Genomic DNA, 27,305 nt, shown 5'->3' on the forward strand with positions numbered 1-27,305 from the left:
ACGGCAGAAATTAATATGTAAATCGCCGTGAGCTCTTGTGAGAAACGGCGATTAATAAATGTCCATTATTATTATTATTATTATACTGATGTAAAATTCACAACAGAATCGGTATAGCACTACTTTAATCCCCCTATCATTCCATTGCCTTAATTTGATTACATATGTGCATAAAGGAACAAGCAAAGACATTTTCATCAATTAACCATTCTTGTTTTTGATTCCACCTTGTAATGACAAAAATAACAGTTTCTCCGAACTTCTGGAAAGGTTTGATAAAAGAAAAGATGAAGTGAAAAATTGAAGTGTGTGTGTGTGTGTGTGTGTGTGTGTGTGTGTGTGTGAGTGTGTGCACCCACCTTTTGGCTCTCCGTGGCGGCCTCTCTGACTTCTGCAAAGCAAACATTCACAAAGTTGATTAGAAAAACAAGTATCACAATATTTTCTCCTGCACACACTTATGAGTCTGTGTTAGGTGACCCCCCCCCCCCCAACCCCTCTCAGTACATATCAACCTCTCCTGCAACCAAACACTGGCCCAGCTCACATCAACACATACCCAGACACATTAACCCACAGCATCCACAAAAGTCATATCGTTGACATGCTAAATTCCCTCAAAATCAACTAGACACCCCTCCCCCCTCCTATCTCGTTTATGCAAACATCAATTTTATTCCTTAAAACTTCAAACAAACAAACACACATTGCTACTTACATCTCCTTTTCCTTTGAGGCTTTCTGATCTACCGAGATCTGTGCTGCCTTTCCTGTAAAAAGACAAACAAATCTTAATTAGCATTTCATTGACCCAATCGATTTCTTTGACCCAATCAATGGCATTGGCCCAATCAGACCTCAATACTAGACGCTGCAGGTATCAGAACCAATCCTTGGCTGTCAATGGATATTCTAAGTTGCCGAGACAACGATTAGGCTATAAATTCACTTTTGTTTTGTAATTTCCCTTTCCAAACACCATCTCCGACTCTTAGAATTCTTCTGCTTCAATCCTTAATTATCTCTATGTTGCTTCCCTTCCCTTTAAATTCTAATATCACTTAAATTCCTATTACTTTCGTTCAGAGTGTCAATCAACTCCCCGAGTTGTCTCCCTTCCCTTTCAATTCTGAATCTAATCACTCAACAGTTACTTCCCTTCCACCTCAATCCTGAAGATCACTTCTCCGAGACGTTTCTCTGCCAACTTGAATGTTACCTTTGAGTCATTGCCCTTCTATTTTAATCCCGTTGTTGTTGTCAGCTAAACGAATACAGTGGAACCTCCTTTAAGGACCGCTTTTTCAGATTTTCTGTTCATAACCTCCGTAAATGTACTCTCTATTTTAAAGGCACAGTGCAGCTCACAGCCTTCGTTTTGGCACAGTGCAGCTCACAGCCTTCGTTTTGCGTTTTTGTTGCAGCTGAGTGCATTTACAGTTCAAAAATCATCCTATGGTAGTAAAACAAACCCAAAACTACCCAACGACGACATCTGTGAAGCTCGACAGTTTCTTGTTCACGCGAGTGCATAAATTAACCTAGTTATTACGTTGGTGTTTGGTCGGAGTTCGATTCAACTGAGTGATTCCGGCCTCCATTTTGTTTTACACAAACTCATGATGACGTCTGACATAGTTTGCTTTAGTGACGTGTCTTTTTGTGCATGATGTGGTGATCTACCTGATCTAAATTTAGATCCAAAAATAGGTCAAGACCAGCCGGGTCCGAGTACGAAATTAATTCGTAAAAAAATCGCAGTTCTTGACTCTTTGGGTGCAAGTCAATGAAACTTGGTAGTTCTTCTAACGGATAGCTGCCTGAGGTATGACTAAAAGCCCCAGGGGCTCCATGCACCTGGATTTGACAAGTTCAGTACCTTTAAAAAACCTATAAAAAAAACCAATTTTTTTCAGATTTTCTGTTCATAACCTCTGTAAATGTACCCCCTATTTTAAAAAACCTATAAAAATAAAACAATTTTTTTCAGATTTGTTTTTTAGGTCTTAAATAGGGGGTGCCATTGTAAAAAGCAAGGGACTGCATTTAGCAGAAATGAAATGCCTGGTATTTTATAGACCAAATTCTAAAAATACTGGCAACAAAATCGGTCATAATTACTGGTTAATATTTCATTTGAGCATATTATTCTGGACAAATAGCATTCAATCGCTGTGTTATAGAATTGGTTTGATCGGTAGGCACATCAGCTTAGTAAGTGACCAGTTGTTGCGACTGCCAGGATTTGTTAAACTTGCAAAGAAATACCCGTTTTCATAATGTCTACCACCAGCAAGACGGCTAGTGTACCGTTGCACAGAACTTAAAAAAAAAGAAAAAAAGAATCTCTTGACAATGCCAATATATGAGCATGGGTACCGTATATTTTACGGCCTACAAGGCGATACCTCACTTCCCTCTGTCTGGAATGTATTGCAGGCTCAAACCATGAACACTATGCACCACTTTCCCAAGGCCATACACCATAAAAAGCTTCATTTTTCATTCAAGATTACACCGACATCTACGTAAATTAGTTACACAAAATGAACCCGATTCCTTATAGCCGGAAATGTGTCTTTCATTCATTGAGCCTGCAACGGATTGTAAGCTCAGACTACGAATACTGACATTCAGTTCAGATTACACTGAATGAACCCTTACTTAAAGATGGAATTCCAGTCGTCATTCTCGGCTCAGACTACAAACATTGACAGTTAAATTTACGCTAAATGAAGCTTCACTTAAAGATGGAACTCTAGCCTTCATTCTGGCCTTAGGCAAATGTATGGACAATGACAGTTGTTTGAGAATTAAACCAATGAACCCTTATCCCAAAACTAGACTTATTTCTGGGCTCCGACTACAATCATTGACAGTTAAACTTACACTTACTGTCTGAAATCTCAATAAAAGATGAACCTCTAGCCTTCATTTTGTGCTCAGGCTAATGAATGGACACCGACAGGGGTGTGCCAATTAAACCAAATTAACCTTTATTTCAAAAACAGATAGTGTTATAATAAGGGTAAGTTTTGCCTTGCCGGCATCTTGCAAGCGTGTCCCTTTTTGTCGACGATTGTGAGATCAGTTCATATTTGTATCATAAGTGCTTGTCTGTCTATCTGTCTACGTCAGGTGGAGACAAACTAAGCTGTTACGTTCGACATTCACAGTTTTCAATTGCTTCGTGCGTCTTTGTTTCTTGACCAATACTCTTGATTTTGGTACCGTTGTGTTCCTAAGCTCTGCACTTTTCTTTGACATATTAAGGCTCACTTTATACCGGAAAGGGAGTTGTGTGTGTGTGTGTGTGTGTGTGTGTGTGTGTGTGTGCGCGCGTGTGTGTATGTGTGTGCGTGCATATTGGTGTGTTTGTATGTGGATGTGGATGTGTGTGTGATAGTGTGTGAGTGTGGCATACCCATACAAGCACGCGTGCATGTTGGTGTGTGTGTGTATGTGTGTGCGTGCTTGTTGGTGTGTGTAGATGTGGATGTGTGTGTGATTGTGTGTGAGTGCGGCATACCCATACGAGCATGCGTGCATGTTGGTGTGTGTGGATGTGAATGTGTGTGCGATTGTGTGTGAGTGTGGCATACCCATACGAGCATGCGTGCATGTTGGTGTGTGTGGATGTGGATGTGTGTGTGATTGTGTGTGAGTGTGGCATACCCATACGAGCATGCGTGCATGTTGGTGTGTGTGTATGTGGATGTGTGTGTGATTGTGTGTGAGTGTGGCATACCCATACGAGCATGCATGCATGTTGGTGTGTGTGTATGTGGATGTGTGTGTGATTGTGTGTGAGTGCGGCATACCCATACGAGCATGCGTTCATGTTGGTGTGTGAGTGTGCGTTCATGTATACGTGTGCGAGTAAAAGAGAAAAGATTTACAACTGACGCTCCCAGTGATGGCGCTAATACATTTTCAAACTGGTACACAAACTTTTATGATGAAAACTATCCAGAAAAAAAGGTAGGCTGGTTATTGGAACCAGTAAGAGTCCAACTCAGAGTACTGGTTTTGTTGTTTTACCAGAAAAACAACCCGGTTGTTCTAAAAATCAACCGGTAGGTTATACCGGCAGCCATTTATTTTCCGGTATTTTCTCATTTCAACCGGTAAAATACCGGTTAATGCCAATACTGCTCTCCGTCAACACCGACCACAACGTACCTGTCCATTTTGACCGGCTCCTCCTCCTCGCCAGGCCCGGGTCCTGTGGGGCTGTTCAGATTGTGGTAGCGGCTGACGATGGACTTGACCGAGTGCTCCGTGGGCAGACCCGCTATGAGATTAAGCGCAAACACTGAAGTGTACGCATCGCCATGGTCGCGACAGCGGTTGGCGGGGTGGTTGGCGGGCGGGCGAGGGAGCAGGAGGAAGGAGGAGGAGGAAGGAGAGAGCAAAAGGAGCAGAAGCAATATGAAAAGCCCAAACACACCACAACGCATGCAGTTTTCAGTGGAAAAAAAAACCGTATGTGGAAGATACATGTACTCTGCTACCTGTGTAAATCCCACTGTATATATCCCCACAGATCTCAATCCAGTGTTTCATACATGTTAAGAGCACCTCCTTCCACTTTGACAGACACCAAAAATCAACTGTATAGCTGCTCTCTATGTGCAACCCTGGTCATTTTTTTTGTGCTGAATTAATCTTGTAACTAACGCCTGTATTATTCTGCAAGATCAATTCAGCTAAAAATTCCCTCTTGACACAGAAAGCTGCAAAACTGACAGATTTAAATTAAAAAATTTTTTGTTTTGTTATGTCTCAGTGGAAAGAATGCTCTAACCCCAAACTAGACAGATCTGTGGAATGAACAGGTAGTTGTTTACACAGGTAAGTTACAGGTATCTTTCAACCTGACAGTAGGGAGAACAGAGTTGTCTGTCCTCTCCACTGTCAGATCTGGTTATAAACACAGGCCAACAACCTCCTTCCTTGTTACAGCGAAATGCACTTATTGTGAACTCTGATACACTGAAAATTTAGGTTATAATGAACACAGGTGTTCATGGATTCATTCACCTGAACCTAGTTTCTGCAGGCAACGGACGTTAGGATCTTTCTTTCTTTCTTTCTTTATTTATTTGGTGTTTAACGTCGTTTTCAACCACGAAGGTTATATCGCGACAGGGAAAGGGGGGAGAGGGGATAGAGCCACTTGTCAATTGTTTCTTGTTCACAAAAGCACTAATCAAAAATTTGCTCCAGGGGCTTGCAACGTAGTACAATATATTACCTTACTGGGAGAATGCAAGTTTCCAGTACAAAGGACTTAACATTTCTTACATACTGCTTGACTAAAATCTTTACAAAAATGGACTATATTCTATACAAGAAACACTTAACAAGGGTAAAAGGAGAAACAGAATCCGTTAGTCGCCTCTTACGACATGCTGGGGAGCATCGGGTAAATTCTTCCCCCTAACCCGCGGGGGGTACGTTAGGATCTACCGTTGCAGTTCACAATAAGCTGATTCACATGTAGTTAGCTCGAGTTCAATGATTATGATGATACCATGCGGATGCGATTGAAGGAACGATTACCATGATTATTCCCAATCATTTGTTCTCAAAATTTGGTACAGTGTCAGACCTGTTTTGTTGTTGTTGAGATTATAGATATGTCGAGATTATAATTACACTGTTACAAAAATATCCGCTCTAGAAAAATCATTGATCAAGACTCTTACAGAACTTAACATTTCAAAGAAACTCAAATTTTGATATAAAATAAAGTAATATAAATTTAACAGGCGTGATAAAAAACTGTTTTTTGTTTTGTTTTGCAAAGTGATCAAATTATTAAAATTCACATTTTTGTATCTGAAGGAAGTTGCTACCTTGCAACGGAGGGCAACAGTTTCACAAAGAAAATGCTGCCTTTGGCTCCGTCAAAATTCAAATTACAACTCTTGCTAATAGTGCAAATTTACAACGCAGCTTCAGACTTCAAAAATCATAAACTGAAGCAAAGCAATACCAAAACAAAATGTAAACTAAAAACAGACACACAAAACAACAACCCTGCACTGGTGCAACAATTTACAAAACCTGTGTGTGTTTATATAATTGCAATTTTGCAAAGTAGACTGCCACTAAGGCTTTCTTTCCTAGCCTACTGCAGTGTGCTTCAACCACCAGAATTACGACTGTACGTCTAACAAACAAGGACAGACACAGGATTGAGGACGACTAAAACTTTCCAAGTACCATACTTTTTTCTAAACTGCTTTGAAATTATCCAGGCAAGTGTAAATCCAAATCTATGTGCCGAATTATTACCTCACCCCCCTTCCCTTATAAAAAAGATAGAGAGAGAAAAAAGTCCTGAAATTGTTTCCTTTTGCTAAAGAAGCAGAAATTAAAAAAAATGAAAAAATCAGAAAGAAACGTGCACAGATTTGCTCTTTCAATGCAATGATCTGAACTGCCATAAAGTTTAAAAACTGCAGGCAATTATATAATTTGCTATTTTTATACAAAAACCTATTTGATTGGGACTGTCCTCTCTCTGCACATTTTTTTGTTTACATTTTATTTACTTTTTTAATTATTTTACCTTTTTATTAAGAAGAGACATTTTTTAAAGTACTAACATGGTTACCAACGCAATAATTTTTCACTTGAAGTCTGAAGCTTTGCATCTCAAAACAAATGTATTGATACAATTGATATATGTATTCATTTGTTAAAACAAATATATATATATATGACAGATATATACTTCAATTTTAAACACAATTTGATATCACAGAATTATTGCCCATTACCATGAAATGCAATTTATTGCAATTTATAAAAAAAAAATTACCACAAATATAACCCCAAAATGGTGGTGTCAATAAAATAAATATTTCAGACAGGTCAGAAATGTGCTGGAGAGAAAAAAGTTCATCTGAACTTATAGAACCTAAAATATTACCAAAAAAAATATAAGGTGAACTAAGGCATGAAGAATCACTGACCACAGAATAAACCAAGCCAATGAAAGTCCATGTGACTTGAAAAAGACAGGAAACCAACAGCCAATCAAAAACAACGTAACAAAAGATATAAAGTGGATGCACTGCAACATTCCATTCCAGTTTTTCAGATGACCTATGCAAATGAGGATGCAAATGAGGATGCAAATGAGATGATGATTCTGGCAATCCGTGTCCAATCAGCATGTCAGCATGCTAGCATGATGCAGATTAAATGCTTTGCGTTTTACTAGCAAGTAACTCAATGAATTTCAGGATCTATCCATTGAACAACATCTATGTATCTTCTGATTTCATGGCTTCCAATGATGAAAGCAAAAATTCCTGAAATTCTAGGGGTCAAGAAATGTTTTCGAGTTCTAATATTTGAAAATGAGTGCAATTCAAATGGAGACATTAGTCTTGGTCAAGAATAGGTTTCACATTTTCACATTTTTGTCACGCTCATAAGATAATTGCCCATGTCATTTTTTGATGTTTTGAGAAAAACGCAAAAAACCTTCCTTGGTTTCTGAACAATCTACCTATCTCATTTTAGTTATAAGTTGCAAACTGCCTATCTCGAGCGGTGACAGCTGGATAAACGTGAGATAAAGAGCTGACAGCAACATTGTCAAACAGCAAAACTGCATCACAACAGCTTTTGCATACTTTTACATTCTCAAAACAAGTCTTCCTGTATCATAAAGAAAAAGTGCCTAACTCAAGAAACCAGAACGGCAGTTTTGCTTACGTTACCGTGGCAATGGTTTCCGGTGGTCTGAGAGTTTGTTCTCTCTAACACATGATAGACACTCATCCAGTAGCTTCCCCTGTAGTTTCACTACAGAAATACCTAACACAGAGATAGGTATTTTTCTTATGAGCGTGACGTTTTTGTGGTAAAGTCAGAGCCTGATTCAGAGTGGTCCTCATGCAAAGGTTGACTTTTTTTGTTTTTCATCAATAGACTTGCAGCCAAGTCGCTGTTTATACAAACTTAAATTTCTCTTTGTTTTTTCTTTCTTTATTTGGTGTTGAGGAGAAAACCAGGAAAAACTAAAGCAATTCAAGGTTTCCACAATACGAACATGCCTCATTCACATACTGCTAGACTAGGAACGGAATGAATACACCGCAAACACAGAGACAGAGTATATCGAAAACGAAAAGCTGATTACACAACAACTGTGGTGTCATATGCAGAAAATGTAACTTGAAATAAAGTTGCAAGAAAGAGAAAAAGATAAGCAAAGTGATGGACGTGATGAAGTGGAACATGAATCTTCTGGATGTAATCTACTCAGATTAGCTCCTTTTCTTTCATTAGAGTTTGAAATCAATATTTTTGTGCGCTACTTTTGGAGCGGATATGGATATAAGGAGAGGCCAGTGTTTCTTTTTTTTTTTTTGGGGGGGGGGGGGGGGGGGGTGTGAGTGTGTAGGGGAAGAGGAGGGAGTAGGGTGGATTGGGAGAAGTCAGGTGGAGAAAGGAATTTGGCTGACAGTGTAATACAGTTTTTAGAATTGCTGCAATGTTATTATGCCTCCTTGTCTACATTGATAATTATGAGCCCAAATGTAAAATGAATATTCTGTACAGAATACATGAAGCATAATATTGATACATGTGTGGTGCTTAAGAGCAAGCGAGCGAGAGAAAGAGAGAGAGAGAGAGAGAGAGAGAGAGAGAGAGAGAGAGAGAGAGAGAGAGAGAGAGAGAGAGAGAGAGAGAGAGAGGGGGGGGGGGAGAGAGAGAGAGGGGGGGAGAGAGAGAGAGAGGGGGGGAGAGAGAGAGGGAGGGGAGAGAGAGAGGGAGGGGGGGGAGAGAGAGAGAGAGAGAGAGAGAGAGAGAGGGAGGGGGGGGGGGGGGGGAGAGAGAGAGACGTCCACAAAAAGAGACAGATGGGGCTGGTAGGGGTCAAGAGAAATATTCATCTGCATTCTGTTCATTTATTTATATACACAAAGGCAGAAAAACAATAAGCCTATATAAGAACAAACAAAAAGCTGCCAGAAGCAGGTAGCCCTTCCCCCCTCAAGCCCCCCCCCCCCCCCAACCTTTTAATTGTAAAACCATTGCATCCTAACCGCAGAAGGAAAGAAATAATTCAAAGACTGGGAAAGCACTGTTGCAAGCTTCTCCTCAAGTTTTGACAAACTGAAAGCAATTTCTACCAAAAGCAGTATAAAACAGCTGGAAAAGCGCAGAATTTTTGAGGAACAAAAAAGCATCACAAAAAGATGATCGCTCGTGAAACTGCTTGAAACTACAACAATGAGAAAGTAAGGCTTGGCATGAAAATGAAACCTATAATAGCAAGAATAGAGAATACTGACTGTTCTCTACATGGCATTGTAATCATCCCCCCCCCCCACCCCTCCCCCAGGCCTGTGATAAAAATTCTCAACCCCATTTCACCTATTTAAAAATCAACAAAAGTTGTGGAAGAAAATCTTAACCCGATCAAAAAGGAACAAACAAACAAAACCACAAACACACACTCACAAAACGCAACGATACTGAAATCAACTGTTACAAAAGAAAAAGTCTCTTTTTATTAATAATAAAAAAAAATATCCAATATGATCCCCTTCTATAGAAACAAAGAAAAAATGGAAATAAAAGGGAAAGGGGTGAATAAAAAAAAAAATTTCCTTTCAAAAAAAAACAAGAAGGGCAAAGCCCATACGACTCACATGCTTGACCTAAACCTAGCAATGACATCATACACTAAGAACTGCTTTACACATTTTTCCTACCAAAATACATGTGACCTTGACCCAAGGTCAAGGTCATCCAAGGTCATGCAACACAAAGCTGTTAATTCAAGACATAGGAAGTACAATGGTGCTTATTGGCTCTTTCTACCATGAGATATGGTCACTTTTAGTGGTTCACTACCTTATTTTGGTCACATTTCATAAGGGTCAAAGAGACCTTGACCTTGATCATATGTGACCAAATTTGTCTCATGATGAAAGCATAACATGTGCCCCACATAATTTTTAAGTTTGAAACAGTTATCTTCCATAGTTCAGGGTCAAGGTCACTTCAAAATATGTATACAATCCAACTTTGAAGAGCTCCTGTGACCTTGACCTTGAAGCAAGGTAAACCAAACTGGTATCAAAAGATGGGGCTTACTTTGCCCTATATATCATATATAGGTGAGGTATTCAATCTCAAAAACTTCAGAGAAAATGTGAAAAATGTGAAAAATAGCTGTTTTTTAGACAACATTTATGGCCCCTGCGACCTTGACCTTGAAGCAAGGTCAAGATGCTATGTATGTTTTTTGGGGCCTTGTCATCATACACCATCTTGCCAAATTTGGTACTAATAGACTGAATAGTGTCCAAGAAATATCCAACGTTAAAGTTTTCCGGACGGCCGGACGGACGTCCGGACGGACGGACGGACGTCCGGACGGACGGACGGACGGACGGACGGACGACTCGGGTGAGTACATAGACTCACTTTTGCTTCGCATGTGAGTCAAAAATGGACGAAAAGTTATGGGGTGGTTTATTACATTTAAAACAATCTTCTTTATTAAAACTAAAATATAAAACACCACACACACAAAATCAATCTTGTCCTCCCCCCCCCCCCCCACAAAAAAAAAAACCAAACCCCAAACAAACAATAAATCAAGAACAATAGAGGTCAACTCACAGATTTCGTCCTCCTTCTTCAGAGGTTGAGTTGGGACGGGGTTCGAACCGAATGGGTCTGACATCGTGTGTGGCGGACTTCTCGTTTCTCCCGCCTGATTCAGCGCCTCCGTCACTACAGAATTACCAGACGGACCTGTAACCATGGTGCCAGGGGCAGGCAACCCCGGCCGTTAGTAGCAAAGGGAAGCAAGCAAAGCACATACATGCTGGGTTGTAGAACTTTAACTGAACTGAAAAACTCAAACTGTGTTGTGAAAAATTAAATCAAATTGAACTGAAAATAAAACGGAGCAGTTGCAAACAGAAAAGAAAGGTGACTTAAATGAAAACTTTCAACTCAAAAGTAATGTGTGGTTTGAACAAAACGTAAAACTCAAAATAATAATGAACAAAGTGCATCCATGTTAAAAAAATGGAACACAAAGGTGATACTGATAAACAAAACAAACATTTTTTGTCATAAAATAACTAAAATGACTGAGTTTGTAAAATACAAACAAATCAAATGAACACATGCTGATAAGCGCGCACAAAATGTAGCCTGAATAGGTATTAGCCCTTTGTAACTTAAAAATCATCAGACCATTATCGTGAGTTTGTTACATTGGAAAGTGCAAGTAAAACAGCTATTCAGTCAATTTAGGTTGCTAAGGCCAAAAAGAAAAATATGTCTGTTTCCGGTAACCCAACCGACCCTATTTTTAAGCGCTGACCCTAAGATTTTTTTCGCTTTTCGCACACAAAAAAAATAAAAAACAAGAAGGGCAAAGCCCATACGACTCACATGCTTGACCTTGACCTTTCATGACATCATACACTAAGAACTGCTTTACACATTTTTCCTACCAAAATACATGACCTTGACCCAAGGTCAAGGTCATCCAAGGTCATGCAACACAAAGCTGTTAATTCAAGACATAGGAAGTACAATGGTGCTTCTACCATGAGATATGGTCACTTTTAGTGGTTCACTACCTTATTTTGGTCACATTTCATAAGGGTCAAAGTGACCTTGACCTTGATCATATGTGACCAAATGTGTCTCATGATGAAAGCATAACATGTGCCCCACATAATTTTTAAGTTTGAAACAGTTATCTTCCATAGTTCAGGGTCAAGGTCACTTCAAAATATGTATACAATCCAACTTTGAAGAGCTCCTGTGACCTTGACCTTGAAGCAAGGTAAACCAAACTGGTATCAAAAGATGGGGCTTACTTTGCCCTATATATCATATATAGGTGAGGTATTCAATCTCAAAAACTTCAGAGAAAATGGGAAAAATGTGAAAAATAGCTGTTTTTTAGACAACATTTATGGCCCCTGCGACCTTGACCTTGAAGCAAGGTCAAGATGCTATGTATGTTTTTTGGGGCCTTGTCATCATACACGATCTTGCCAAATTTGGTACTGATAGACTGAATAGTGTCCAAGAAATATCCAACGTTAAAGTTTTCCGGACGGCCGGCCGGACGGACGGACGGACGACTCGGGTGAGTACATAGACTCACTTTTGCTTCGCATGTGAGTCAATGAAGTCAAGTATACTTTATTTAGTTTCAATATATCTAGGTCAAAAACATGTGCTAAATAATTGTAAGTAAACTAAGGAAGCGTTTAAAAAAAAAAAAATGTAAAAAAGTTATAAAAAAAAAAATTCATTAATTTAAAAAAAATTTAAAAAAAAAACCCGACCGACCGACCCTATTTTTTGGGGCGATGTTACCGGAAACAGACATATTTTTCTTTTTGGCCTAACAGTAACAAAAGGTGAACTGCTAAAACCAAATGTCAAAACCGAAGAAAACTTGGTGAACCTATTCCACAACTTAACACTATTGTGACTAGCACTGCCACGGCGTTAACGTCCTGCCTGCCCAAGCTTGCCACCAAGAAACTTCCCAAAAATCAGTAACTGTAAAGAAATCTGTCTAGCAAGCTTGAATTAAGTCCAATCACCACCAAATTTTGTGTACTAATTCAAAAATGGATGCCCAGTTCAGTCGTGTTATTTATAAGTTTGTCACGCGATTTGTTTTAGCAAAGGGGGGTGAAAGGGGGGTGAAAGGGGGATAATTTGTGTTTTTTAACGTTTTTTTGTGTATGTTTTATTTTCCACTGCTTTTTTTAAAAGTTATTTTTTAACAGAAAGTATTATAAATAATGTTATAACCAAACAAGGTGTAAAACCTATGAATTAGCTGAAATATTGTTAACATTGTACACAGAAATAAGGAGACAGTACAAAGAAAAAAACAAGCAAATCACGCATTCACTCACAGCATCCTGACTCAAATGAAACAAAACTGTTACACTCACCAAATGATGTCTAGGTAATCCATATTGAATATAAGTCACATGTTCACAACAAAGTACCAACTGTACACCTATGAACAATTCCAAAAGGTTTTGAAGGCTCCAGCCATCCATTGTTATCAGTGCTGCCACGCCCCCATAGCTCCTGCACGATTCCGAGATACATGTTCGTCTAGCAGTATCACCCCCTACCACGTGTAGTTGCCGACTCGTACTAGCAACAACGGGACTGTTTCTTCCTCAATATCACTGCTATTATCGCTTTCTTGAGGCTAAAACGACACGATGTATCATGATCTACAGGATCCTCAAGATCCAACATCCGGAGAATCTCCTCCCGTGACAAGGCTCGCCTTCGATTCATTTTTTTTGTTCGAAAACACCACACAAATCTGCACTAATTTGATCAAGCCGGAAGAGAAAACCACGTGTATGAAGGGAAACAACTCAATTTACTGCAAGCTTCAAAAACCGGGAAGCAATCACGAGTCGTGTACCTTGTATGTCTAATACTAAAATAGTCACTTCCCGTCCGTGGGCGTTGCAGCGCTATTACTAATATAGTCACCTCCCGTCGCGAAAGTGTTAATCATGCTCTCTGTTATGTGCATGCCAGGGTTAGCTATATTTCACTTTCTACAGATTTAGGTATAACAAACATTTTAATGTAATAAACGCTTTTGATAAACAGCAAACAGAACGAGAACTTCATCTTCACAAGTCGGTTTCTTCAAGTCCATTTCTAAAGGTTATTGTTTAAAAAAAAAAAAATGTATTGTATTGTCTTTGTTAAATCAACAAAATAAAGATCTCATACATCCATGGCTAAGATTACAAAGTAATAGCTAGACGATTGATCTTCATTTCTCAATACAAAATCAGAAGAAAAAACCCACTCATAATTCAGAAATGGTGTGAACCACTCTGAACTCATGTGACTTTTCAACAGCAATGAAAAAGATGCTGGGGGTGGGGGTGATCTGTATCTTAAAAATTTCACTAACATTACATAAAAAAAAAGAAGAAAAAGAATAGAATTAAAGACCCCCTTTGCCACATACCAGCTTCCTTGACCGGGTTGCTGGGTTTCCGTGAATTGATGATGGGGATAAAGGCTGACGCTCGTTTGCCTCGCTTCTTGCCGCTACACACTTCCTGCACGTCCTCCACGCACTGCTTGTGGATACCCATCTCGCAGCCTGCAAGAGACAACAGTTAGTAACTATAATCCTCCTCATTTTCTTCATCATCATATCAACCTCCTCCATAATTATGCTGCTTAGTGATTATTATACCCCTCTCACAGCCTGCAACACATAACGTTTTGTAACTATAATCCTCCATTTTCTTCATCATCATATGAACCTCCTCCATATCGACGTCATCATGGAACTTGGGCGCAACTAATTTTAGACAGCTTTTCAGAAGGCCAAAACTGATTATTTTTATTGTGAAATATTGTACATGGTATGGATATAAAGGTAAAAGAATGTTTTAATAATGTAGTGTCAATCGTATTTAAGAGAACATTTCTCATGGAGAATGATTTACTTAGTCTATAGCACAAAAACATGAAATATGCGAAGAATCGAGTTACACCAACATTCTAAAACGACGACGATATGCTGCTTGTAGAAACCCATCTCACAGCCTCCAAGACACAGTATTTATCTGTAATTGTCATCAACATTTTATCCATATACAGGAGATAAAATATGAGAAAGAAGAAGTCATATCAGAAGGTGTCAATTTGCCATTATGCACTGCACCTACGTTCTTCATCTTCATCTATTAGGCCGTCAAAATCGTAGTATCGATTATTCTGCCGCCTAGTTGACCCGCCTTGCAACATCAAGCCCTGCTGCCTGCCAATACAAGAGTTGCCAAGCAACGAACGAGATGCCTAGCAATCCATGGGTTGCCTTGATACAAGGGAGATGCCTAGCAACCCGTGGATAGCCTATCAACAAAGTAGATGCCTAGAGTTGCCTTTAGGTGGCCTAGCAACATATGGGTCAACTTGTAACACAAGAGTTGCCAAGCAACGAGTGAGATTCCTAGCAACCCATGGGTGCCTAGCAACCAGGGAGATGCCTCGAGTTGCCTTTGGGTGGCCTAGAAACACAGTGGTCAACTTTTACCACAAGGAGTTGCCTAGCAACAGAATACAGTAACCAAACAGCAGCTGGTTGTGCACTCACTCTGACAGGTGAAGCCCTGGTAGCCCACGCCCCAGATGAGACCCTCGCACTTTGCGCAGAACGTGGGCGCCAGGAAGTGGGTCAGGTTGAACTGGTGGTTCTTCACAGCCTGTACAAAAACATCAACATCACTGTCTGCAAAACATCACCCTCATTATCTACAAAATATCTCTCACTGTCTGCAAAATTTCACTTGTCATCTGCAAAATATCACTCTCACCATCTGAACAATATGTCTGTTACTGTCTGCAAAACATCACTGTTACCCTCAGGATATGACAATCTGACAACATTTTTGCAAAGACTGTGACCCGAGAATGTTGAAATGGTCAATATTTATTCACGTTTGTGAAAACAAAGGGCAAAGACTTTAACCTTAGAATATTGAAACATTCAACTTTTATTCACGTTTGTTGAGGTGAGTCGAGTTTCCAACGCTGCCTCATGGCGAGGAAAACAACGGGCATGCCAACAAAAACACAAGCATATGTCTGCGGAGGTTGTAGCCCATAAACGCAGAAGAAAAAGAAGTCATGTTTTTCAAGCCCCCTCAACCTATTTGGCTATTCTGAACAGAAAAACAAGAAGCAGAAAGAACAGAACCTTAGCTTTTGTGGAGCGAGATCCGGGGATCTTGAATCCTCGTTTGTCCTTCATGATGAAGCTCTGGACGCGCTCGAGGATGTTGCCGTGACTGGAGGTCTTGCTGACCCCCACCTGGCGGAAGAAGGTGGCCAGGGCCCAGCCGAACGCTTGGTCTCGGTCCGTCAGCTTACGGCCCATCTCTTTCTCTTCTTGTGGCGTCACTTGGGTGCTGTGCGAACAAAACCAAATCTGTCAGTCTTCCGTCTATTCTTCAATATTCATTTTTTAATTTTCTTCAATCTTTCATCAATTTTTGCTATCTTCAATCTTCTAACTTCTGTGTTGTATTTTCTTCAACCTTTCGTCAATTTGTTCTATCTTCAATCTTTGGCCTATTTTTTTCAATTTTCTGTCCTTCAATCTTCAGTCTTCTGTCTATTTTCTTCAATTTTCTTCTATCTTCAGTCTTCTGTCCATTTTCTTCAATTTTCTCTTTGGCCTATTTTCTTCAATTTTCTGTCCTTCAATCTTCAATCTTCTGTCTCTTTGGCCTATTTTCTTCAATTTTCTGTCCTTCAATCTTCAATCTTCTGTCTATTTTCACAACCAGGCATGATGACTTGGACCCTTTCCTTCTTCCTCCGTCTATTCTTCAATGTTCAGTCTCTGTATATTCCCCTGTTTAAGGTGTGCTTGTGTGGTTTGTTTGTTTGTTTGTTTGCTTAACGCCCAGCCGACCACGAAGGGCCATATCAGGGCGGTGCTGCTTTGACATTTAACGTGCGCCACACACAAGACAGAAGTCGCAGCACAGGCTTCATGTCTCACCCAGTCACATTATTCTGACACCGGACCAACCAGTCCTAGCACTAACCCCATAATGCCAGACGCCAGGCGGAGCAGCCACTAGATTGCCAATTTTAAAGTCTTAGGTATGACCCGGCCGGGGTTCGAACCCACGACCTCCCGATCACGGAGCGGACGCCTTACCACTAGGCCAACCGGGCCGGTTTGTGCTTGTGTGGACTCACCAGTGTATGAGGTGGGGCATGAGGTATTTCTCAACCATCTTGATCTCCTTCCCCTTGTCCATGTTCTCCTTCAGCTCGTGCACCCCGAAGATGTTACCTAAACCTGTGCACAGCAACAATACATCTTCAACACCGTTCATGTTAAGCGCCAATTTCTGGTATTCATGTTAACCGCACATTTCTGGTATTCATGTTAACCGCACATTTCTGGTATTCACGTTAACCGCACATATCTGGTATTCATGTTAACCGCACATTTCTGGTATTCATGTTTACTGCACATTTCTGGTATTCAATTTGTTAAGCGCAAATTTCTGGTACATGTTTATTCATGTTAACGGCACATTTCTGGTATTCATGTTAACGGCACATTTCTGGTATTCATGTTAATCGCAAATTTCTGGTATTCATGTTAACCGCACATTTCTGGTATTCACGTTAAGTTGTTAACTGCACATTTCTGGTATTCATGTTAACCGCACATTTCTTGTATTCATGTTTACCGCACATTTCTGGTATTCAATTTGTTAAGTGCAAATTTCTGGTACATGTTTATTCATGTTAACCGCACATTTCTGGTATTCATGTTAACCGCACATTTCTGGTATTCATGTTAACCACACATTTCTGGTATTCATGTTAACCGCACATTTCTGGTATTCATGTTACTTGACTTATTCCTGTAGACTCCCTGTGGAGCATAGGGCCGCGGTATTCATGTTAACCAACCGCCAATTTCTGGTATTCATGTTTCTTCTCACCTAAATCCCTCTTGTTCCTAAAGTCGGCAAGCTGCTCGCCGATTTCATTGGTGAGTGCGGCCCGACAGCCGTCAAACATGGTGCGCAGGACGTTCTCGTTCTCACTCTTGCCGGGCACGGCCATCAGCAGTTCATTCACCTGGGCCACCAGCGTCTCACCCACCTCCACGTGCAGGGGCTGTGAGAACCAACACAAAATCCAGGTGTTGGTGAACAGAAAACTGGGGCATGTCAATCAAACAGAGAACGTTGTGAATTAACAGAAAAAAATGGATGCGAATTAACAGAAAGAGTGCGAATTAACAGAAAGAGTGGGTGTGAACAAACAGAAAAGTTGTATGTGAGTGAACAGAAAACTGGGCCATAAATCAAACAGAAAACGGTGTAAATAAACAGAAAAGTTGTGTGTAAATAAACAGAAAAGTTGTGCGTGAATGAACTGAAAAGTTGGGTGTCAATAAACTGACCATAAAGGTTTCTCATATGAAAACTGACTTGAATTCATGATTTTTCCAAACCACAAAATGTCAACCTAGTCATATTTTCAGTCCAGGTCCAAGTGACCGATTGTCCTCTTAGTCTGGGAACAAGAACACTTCACAGAGCAGACGTGAACTTACTGCAGTGGGGGCGAGGAAAGTGGAGAATATTTCGTATCCCCATTTCCTGAGATCCTTGGTGTTGCCCCCCGACTCCTTGAATGTAGTGGTCACAATGTAGAAAAACTGAAACACACACACACACACGACAATTGTCAGAAAGGAGAATGAGGTACAGTTGCACCCCCCTTTTTAAGACCCCCCAATTTAAGACTTCCTCCCTTTTTCTTCTTCTTCTGCGTTCGTGGGCTGAAACTCCCATGTACACTCGTGTTTTTTGCACGAGTGGAATTTTACGTGTATGACCGTTTTTTACCCCGCCATTTAGGCAGCCATACGCCGTTTTCGGAGGAAGCATGCTGGGTATTTTTGTGTTTCTATAACCTACCGAACTCTGACATGGATTACAGGATCTTTTTCGTGCGCACTTGGTCTTGCGCTTGCATGTACACACGGGGGTGTTCGGACACCGAGGAGAGTCTGTACACAAAGTTGACTCTGAGAAATAAATCTCTCGCCGAACGTGGGGACGAACTAACACTGACAGCGGCCAACTGAATACAAATCCAGCGCACTACCGACTAAGCTACATCCCCGCCCTGACCGAGCTACATCCCCGCCCTGACCGAGCTACATCCCCGCCCTGACCGAGCTACATCCCCGCCCTGACCGAGCTACATCCCCGCCCTGACCGAGCTACATCCCCGCCCTGACCGAGCTACATCCCCGCCCTGACCGAGCTACATCCCTGCCCTGACCGAGCTACATCCCCGCCCTGACCGAGCTACATCCCCGCCCTGACTGAGCTACATCCCCGCCCTGACCGAGCTACATCCCCGCCCTGACCGAGCTACATCCCCGCCCTGACTGAGCTACATCCCCGCCCTGACTGAGCTACATCCCCGCCCTTCCTAAGACCCCCCGTTTTAAGACTCTCTCCTTTTTAAGACCTGATTTTCTGATTTTTGAAGGTCGTTAAAGAGGGTTGGGGGGGTGTTCTACTGTAGAAACATTTGGCAGAGTTACTCCGAGGTTCTGTATGCCGACAGGCAAGCCTCACTCATTTTGGTGATGGTAATTTATTGATGTATGTTTTTGTGAGGCGCTTAGAGCCGTTTTAGGAATTGCGCCATATATATATATATCCTCATTATTATCATTTTATGTCTGATACCGGCTTTCAGAGAAGTTAGGTAATTGCTTCACATGTGACACAGGTTCCGTTTACTGCTTCACATCAAAAATAATGTTTTCACATTTTTATCTCAAAACTCAGTAGCAACTGCGAAACATAATGAGGAATTCCTCCAAAAGATCAATCAATCAATATGAGGCTTATATCGCGCGTATTCCGTGGGTACAGTTCTAAGCGCAGGGATTTATTTATTTTTATTTTTATTTTTTTATGCGATTTATTTATGCCGTGTGAGATGGAATTTTTTTACACAATACATCACGCATTCACATCGGCCAGCAGATCGCAGCCATTTCGGCGCATATCCTACTTTTCACGGCCTATTATTCCAAGTCACACGGGTATTTTGGTGGACATTTTTATTTATGCCTATACAATTTTGCCAGGAAAGACCCTTTTGTCAATCGTGGGATCTTTAACATGCACACCCCAATGTAGTGTACAAAAGAGGGAGAGAGAAAGAGAGAGAGAGGAGAGAGAGAGAGAGAGAGAGAGAGAGAGAGAGAGAGAGAGAGAGAGAGAGAGAGAGAGAGAGAGAGAGAGAGAGAGAGAGAGAGAGAGAGAGAGAGAGAGAGAGAGAGAGAGAGAGAGAGAGAGAGAGAGGGGGGGTCTTACCAGAGAGTTAGGGTCACTGTTGGAGATGAGATAGTGAAGGAACACCCCCATGTGGGCTGGTTTCTTCTCCAGAAGCTTGATATCTGAGAAAGGACCCGTGTCACACTTCTGAAAACATTAAAAAAAAAAAAAAAATTGTTAGCACAAGAAAACTGCACAGTGCTTATCAAGATTCTCTATTTTGTCTGGAATAGTTGCCATGCAGGTAAAGCAAACCCTTTCAGAAATAAAATGAGAATCCAGCTCCATCATGGGAGAGAACTTTCATGTAAATTATCACATTTGTTACAGTCCACACACAAAATACATTTTTTAATAACAGACAGCACAAACAAAGCACCCTTGAAAACATGAACCACCTTCAAAATTTTAGCCTTAAAGGCATACTAACGCACTCCCGTGTTTACAAAGTGTAGTTTGCCCACAATCGATGTCAAACGCACCATAAGACCATATAATGACGATATGTCACCATGCGCGGACCATAATACATGCATTACAGCTTGTTCTAGCCTCTGAAAAAGTGAGGATGTCAACAAAGCCGCGGTGTTAGCTCCCTTGCATCAACATTACATGTGTTGCCAAATCTATAAATAGGACCATCTAGATCAAAATAAACATTCAAATATCTCAACATTTAAGGGCTCCTAGACCACAATATTTTGCAGGGAACTTAATTTAGTCTGTCTCCAGCTCTGGGTAAAGCAATTAGCGTGTATAGTCATCGAGTACATATGGCTTTAAGTTCGACAATACTGAATCATACACAGAAACAGGAGCAGACACATATTTTATCATTACAAAGGAGAGAAAACAATCACAAAAAGAAAACCGCAGTGTTCAGATAAAAAACTGACGTCTAAATCACAATGGCATTAACGCACACCCAAAAACCCACAACAAACAAAGTTTTATCTCTTCTTAATGAGCATCTTCAGACACCTTTACGCAAAAACCTATGAAGCGCACAACACCTAAACACAAGTAACCACTTCAAATGAAAAAACAAAGAAAAAGAACAAGTTAAAAACACCAAACCCAACATTTTCAACCCATCTGCAATATTCACACCGTCCATTTAATGAGTTAGGTTTAACTTTGGGGAATTGAAGCTGAATATGTTTAGTTCATTCCATTTGCCAAATTATGTTTACATTATGATAATTGAGTACTACATATTGTACAGTACGTCTTGTTGGGCATGCACATACTGAGTAGGATAAAAATCAAACAAAACAAAAACACCAACCCCCCCCCCCGTAACCAATTAGAACTTCAGTGTATTTTCCCACTAGCTTGGAGATACAGATGCTGGTATAACATTTTTCAGTGTATATGTTTTTACATATACATATTTTCTTCTCCAGTGAAGCATTTGCTTCTACATCAACTTTCAAAGTAAAGTCACCCTTTCATTGTAAATAAATGTCAGGGTAACTCTAAAAGCATTTATGAAGCAGCGCTGGGTTTATATACAGGGCAACGACTTAATGTCAAAACAGGGTAAGGGGAGGGGTGTGAGCTGCTTAAACTAGGTTTTTGGGGTGGTGGCACTAATTTGTGAAAAGTTTGGGGGGGGGGGGGGGGGGGGGGTGGTGGATCTCAGATCAGCAGTTTTATGCCCGCTGAAAGATTTGTCTTTCTTGAAGTGGAAGCAAGCTGAGGTTTAAGATAAGATAAGATAAGTTAAGAAAACTTTAATATCCATTTTCTTTCTACACAAACATGGAAATGTTTCTTTTGGCATATTTACACATATTTATCGATGAGCTCGTTACCACAGATAATACACTGTCCGCAAGTGATGATCGAGTCACCACAGTCAACAATGAGCTGCCGGCCATGTGCATGTTTGTGAACGCAAACAGCATTATTATCAAGTGGACATGAGCTATATTTAGCCCAGCTTGCCTCAACTTCAAGGAATATAACTCTTCTACACAGAGCGTAAAAACCCAGAGTTATTTACCAACATCATCTAGTAAATGAAGAATTCAGTTGCTAAGGGGGTAGTGATGTGGGTGTGGGATGTGTGTGAGGGGTGGTGGTCTTTTTCTTTTTTTTTGCTTAACGCCCAGCCGACCACGAAGGGCCATATCAGGGCGGTGCTGCTTTGACATATAACGTGCGCCACACACAAGACAGAAGTCGCAGCACAGGCTTCATGTCTCACCCAGTCACATTATTCTGACACCGGACCAACCAGTCCTAGCACTAACCCCATAATGCCAGACGCCAGGCGGAGCAGCCACTAGATTGCCAATTTTAACGTCTTAGGTATGACCCGGCCGGGGTTCGAACCCACGACCTCCCGATCACGGGGCGGACGCCTTACCACTAGGCCAACCGTGCCGGTAGGGATGGTGGTGGTGGGTGGGGGAGTGGTAGGAAGAGTATAAAGAAGAAGTGAGATAAAACCTATGGGTGTGGGTGGGGGGTTGTATGGGGAAGGAGGCACAGGGAATAGAAGCTTGGTGACAGGGGAAGCCTTAACTGCAAACCTACAGTAAAAAAAAGTCGCACTGCTTCAAAAAAGAAAAAAAAACAAAGAAAAAAACCCAACGGCTTAAGCCAAATAAACTACTTCACCTTATTTTCAATACAACATAAAAAGCTTTATTTGTGTGTAACTACCGCCCCCAACCTCCCCCCACCCCCCCCCCCCCCCTCCTTACAAACTGTAAACCAGTACAAAAACCAGTCAGTACAATACAAAACCAGCAGCCAATGTCAGTACGCCTGTTTCAAGCGCTTTCAGTACAAAGCCTGGAAGACAAATAATTAGTGAAATCCTGAAGCGTCAGGCTTAGTACATGTACTACCAAGATATATATAACAACATTATTTGCAGTAGAGAGATTAACGCAACATGCCAGTCTAACAACCACTGTACACAGTCAGTTTTGTGCAACTAAGGGGGGGGGGGGGGGGGGGGTGTTTTGTTGTTGTACATTGCCATGTGAACTCATAACAAAAGGGTTGAATAATAAGTTTTCTTTATTACTACAGTATTATCATCATTATCATCATCATCGTTATCATTATGACTGAGAAGCTCATACAGTTTGGGATCTTACAGCTTTGTATTACTCTTCCCACCCCTCTTTATCTCAAGATCTATTTGGTTTGACCAAGGTGTAGTGCAAGACCAAAAATTCTTTGTATCCTTTTGCAAATTTAAAAAAAAAACCCACACTAAACAAAGGTTTTTGAGAGAAAAAAGTTTTTCGATCCTGGAACGTTAATAGCAGTCTCTCTCACTCTCAGTATCTGTCTGGGATTTTTGTAACTTTCTGTTCAGTCTTGCTGGAGCAAATCACACACAAAAAAGAAATCTGTCAGATTTCTGCCCTTTTAGTGGTTGCAAACAAAGACATTAAGTCCTGCATATTAGTGGTCTACATACACCCTACAAGGCAGCAACACTATATCCAAGGGGTATCATACATAGCTGTTAGGAAGCAAATACAATTCAAATACACAGAATACAAGTTAGAAAAACAGAAAGTCATCTCTGTGGTTTTTTTTTAAGGACCTCTGCGGTTTGCAGCTTGGTTAGAAACGGTGACCCAGATCTGTTGCCGGACCATTGCCTCGCTAAGCCGGTTCCCAGATGCTGAAAAGAAGCAGACGCCACTTCTTGCGGTTAGGGACAAGCCACAACATTCAAACAATGTCAGGCGGCCATGAAACGCTGGGTCAATGTTCATCGGATGGTTGCGATTATGGCAGACAACACTGATACACGAGTACAATGCAAACATTTAACATTCAAGAGTCAATGTTCGTCGGATGGTTGCGATTATGGCAGACAACACTGATACACGAGTACAATGCAAACATTTAACATTCAAGAGCCAATGTTCGTCGGATGGTTGCGATTATGGCAGACAACACTGATACACGAGTACAATGCAAACATTTAACATTCAAGAGTCAATGTTCGTCGGATGGTTGCGATTATGGCAGACAACACTGATACACGAGTACAATGCAAACATTTAACATTCAAGAGTCAATGTTCGTCGGATGGTTGCGATTATGGCAGACAACACTGATACACGAGTACAATGCAAACATTTAACATTCAAGAGTCAATGTTCGTCGGATGGTTGCGATTATGGCAGACAACACTGATACATGAGTACAATGCAAACATTTAACATTCAAGCTCTGAGTGTTGGTATAAAAAATTAAATAAATAAGAATTAAGGTCTTTTGGAAGAAACTAAATGTTGAGGGAAAAAAAACACCCCTTCAAAACAATAATGGTATGAAATGAAAAGCAGGGAAAACATCCTACGATCGGTCTTTCACCTTCACAGTTCTCTTACTATCACAAACTTCTTCTTCTTCTTCTGCGTTCGTGGGCTGAAACTCCCACGTACACTCGTGTTTTTTGCACGAGTGGAATTTTACGTGTATGACCGTTTTTTACCCCGCCATTTAGGCAGCCATACGCCGTTTTCGGAGGAAGCATGCTGGGTATTTTCGTGTTTCTATAACCCACCGAACTCTGACATGGATTACAGGATCTTTTTCGTGCGCACTTGGTCTTGTGCTTGCATGTACACACGGGGGTGTTCGGACACCGAGGAGAGTCTGCACACAAAGTTGACTCTGAGAAATAAATCTCTTGCCGAACGTGGGGACGAACTCACGCTGACAGCGGCCAACTGGATACAAATCCAGCGCGCTACTGACTGAGCTACATCCCCGCCCATCACAAACTAAAATGCTGCAAACGTTGAATCAATCTCCCTTTGTACCTTTAGGGGGTTGGTTTACAAGAACATTAAAAACTTCAAATTTTTTGTTGTTGCACTTGAACTCAATCTCTGCTATGACCTTAACATTCTACAAGTCAATTAGCCAGACTTTGATTAAGCTTATACAGATCTTCTCAAAACTTTAGGATTAATTGATAATTTTGTTTTTCACTTTAGTTTAAGCTGAACTTGACCTTGCTGTGACCTTGACATTGAATGAGGGTGAAGAAGACTTTTACACATGTCTGATGGTCATAACAAGCCTAGAAATTGTGTGAAGTTAAAAAAATGATGACTGTAATATGACCTCACTCACAGTGACCTTGAAATAAGATGAAGGACTTTTATCCATCTGAAGGTCACTACACCCCCCCCTCTCTCTCTCTCTCTCTCTCTCTTTGATGAAACATGCACATATGTGAATTCATAAACAAACAAAGAAACAAACAACACACACACAAACACCCTAAAGGCCTCAGGTAATATTAGATCATATCTGAAGGTTACCACACCCTCTGATGAAATGCATGTGAATTCAATAACAAACAAAACACACAAACAAACAAAGAACACACACACACAAACACCAGTTTAAGGCCTGCAGGTAAAACCAGTTCTCATGGAAGTCTTCAAACCAAAGAAACATTGTCATCACCACCACGTTAGTGACAGAAAGCGGGGGGCTGAAAGCAGTTCCCTGACTATAATCGATAAGGTCAAGTAAAAAATTAAATCACTCAAAGGCACTATTTATTAGCTCCTAGTATTTTTGTCCTACAGACGATGGTTATACGCCCCGCTTCCTCCACACAACTCGAAAAAAAACTCAAAAGATTTCACGTTTACTTTCATCGTTACAAGAAAGATCAACACATAAAAATATAATGAACAGATGGAGTGAATCTTGAATCATGACAAATGTGGGTAATGATGACAAGATGAAACAATGAAAGGTAACAACAACAACGATATTATGACAAACCACCATGACCAAAAAGCAGTACAGTGAAACCCCTTTTAACCCCTTCACTGCCACAGTACAACAGCATTATCCGAACGGTCTATGGGAAAGAAATGTGTTTAGAACCCCTACAAGTACTTGGACAGTGGTTACCTCCCATTTAGTTTTCAGAAATGTCCTGAAATGTTGTTGACACAAATCCCACGTATGAGATACGGTTGGTTATGGGCGTAGGACAAACCGAAAATGACCACGTATTACATACGGGGTGGGCAGTGAAGGGGTTAATAATTCAATGCCCCCCCCCCCCCCCCCCCGGAATTTATTTATTCTCTCCAAAGAACAGAAATGTTTTTTTAGAACCATTTTTGTCTCCCCCATTTATTTTTTCGGGGGAACAAAAACAAATTTTGGCGGAAGTTTGCCTTTCCGCGAACAATTCCCATGCCTGAAGAACAATTCCCATGCCTGAAGAACAATTCCCATGCCTGAAATTTACCCCAATTTTTACCCTCCCTTTCCAGGACCTGATTTTTGTAGAATTTTGAAGGTTGTCAAAGGGAGGTTCCAATGTAGCTGTACTTCACAAAGACAAAATTATGAGAAGGCATAAACTTAACGGAAAAAGAGAGAGAGAGAGAGGGGGGGGGTTTGGCCAGGGAGAAAGAGAGAGAGAGGGGGAGGGAGAAATGGAGAGGGAGAGCCGAGCGGGAGAAAGGGAGACATGGAGAGGAAGAGAGCGGGGTGGGTGGACACTCAGAGAGAGCTTCAGGTCACACAAACCGAGAGCGAATCAATCTCACCGTTTCATCATCAGAGTTGACGTCCTCATCGTCAATGGTGATGATTTCTGCTGGCATGGGCGCAGAGTCCTGCACAGAAAATCCTCACCATTAACAGAATACCTCAAATACATAAATTGATACGGTTTAGAACTGTTAGGATGAAGCCCCAATTTATAAGCAGTGATTTGAAAACTCGGCACAGACTCCGCAGCGGTTTGCAAGCGACTTGGAGCAGTCTTTTATTAATGCTTGGTTATTAAAGTCTGCCATGTGAACAGCACTGCACTTTGCAGAGTGACAGGTATCCATATTATCTATGATTCTTATGTGTTAACAACTATTTGTCTTGAAAATGGCCAGAGTGATCATGCTTATACACACACACACACACACCCATAACACACACACTACCTCTCCCCCGTTTTTACACACATTCTCCTCTCCACATATAGACCCACACACACTCTAACACAAACCCCTCCCCCACATTCATACACACTCACAACACACTCTCTCACCTTTTTTTACTCACACACATTCTCCCCTCCCCACACAGACACACACAAACACACGCACAGACAGACCGACAGACAGACAGACAGACAGACACACCCTTACCTCAACCCCGGAGTCTCCTCGACTGGGGTCGTCGTTGTTGTTGTAGGGGTGGACGGGGGTCGGGGAAATACTCGGAGACGTCTGCGGCGAGTCTGACATGCTGCCTTCTGACGGAAACGACGTCGCCTGCAACAGACAGACACACAACACGTCAGCGTCACGGCCACAAATTCAAATCATACATTACGTTGACCTTCAGCAGAAA

At 41.1% G+C, this 27,305-nt stretch overlaps 1 protein-coding gene across 9 annotated transcripts in view; it reads right to left on the minus strand.

Moving 5' to 3' along the window:
- Positions 1–27,305, minus strand: part of LOC138973623 (rho guanine nucleotide exchange factor 11-like) — a gene marked incomplete at its 5' end in the record, with an annotated part of 90,108 nt that overhangs the window by 42,020 nt on the left and 20,783 nt on the right. For 5 of the 9 annotated variants that reach the window (XM_070346343.1, XM_070346351.1, XM_070346350.1 and 2 more), the window contains 14 exon segments: positions 360–391; positions 719–770; positions 4,183–4,315; positions 10,663–10,797; positions 14,042–14,179; positions 15,182–15,290; positions 15,785–15,995; positions 16,798–16,900; positions 17,559–17,736; positions 18,179–18,283; positions 19,968–20,075; positions 23,503–23,583; positions 26,501–26,569; positions 27,101–27,226. In XM_070346343.1, the coding sequence (XP_070202444.1) occupies positions 360–391; positions 719–770; positions 4,183–4,315; positions 10,663–10,797; positions 14,042–14,179; positions 15,182–15,290; positions 15,785–15,995; positions 16,798–16,900; positions 17,559–17,736; positions 18,179–18,283; positions 19,968–20,075; positions 23,503–23,583; positions 26,501–26,569; positions 27,101–27,226 (1,580 nt within the window). 9 annotated transcript variants of the gene reach the window in all.

This window comes from Littorina saxatilis, linkage group LG8 (assembly GCF_037325665.1).
Source record: "Littorina saxatilis isolate snail1 linkage group LG8, US_GU_Lsax_2.0, whole genome shotgun sequence".
NCBI lineage: Eukaryota > Metazoa > Mollusca > Gastropoda > Littorinimorpha > Littorinidae > Littorina > Littorina saxatilis.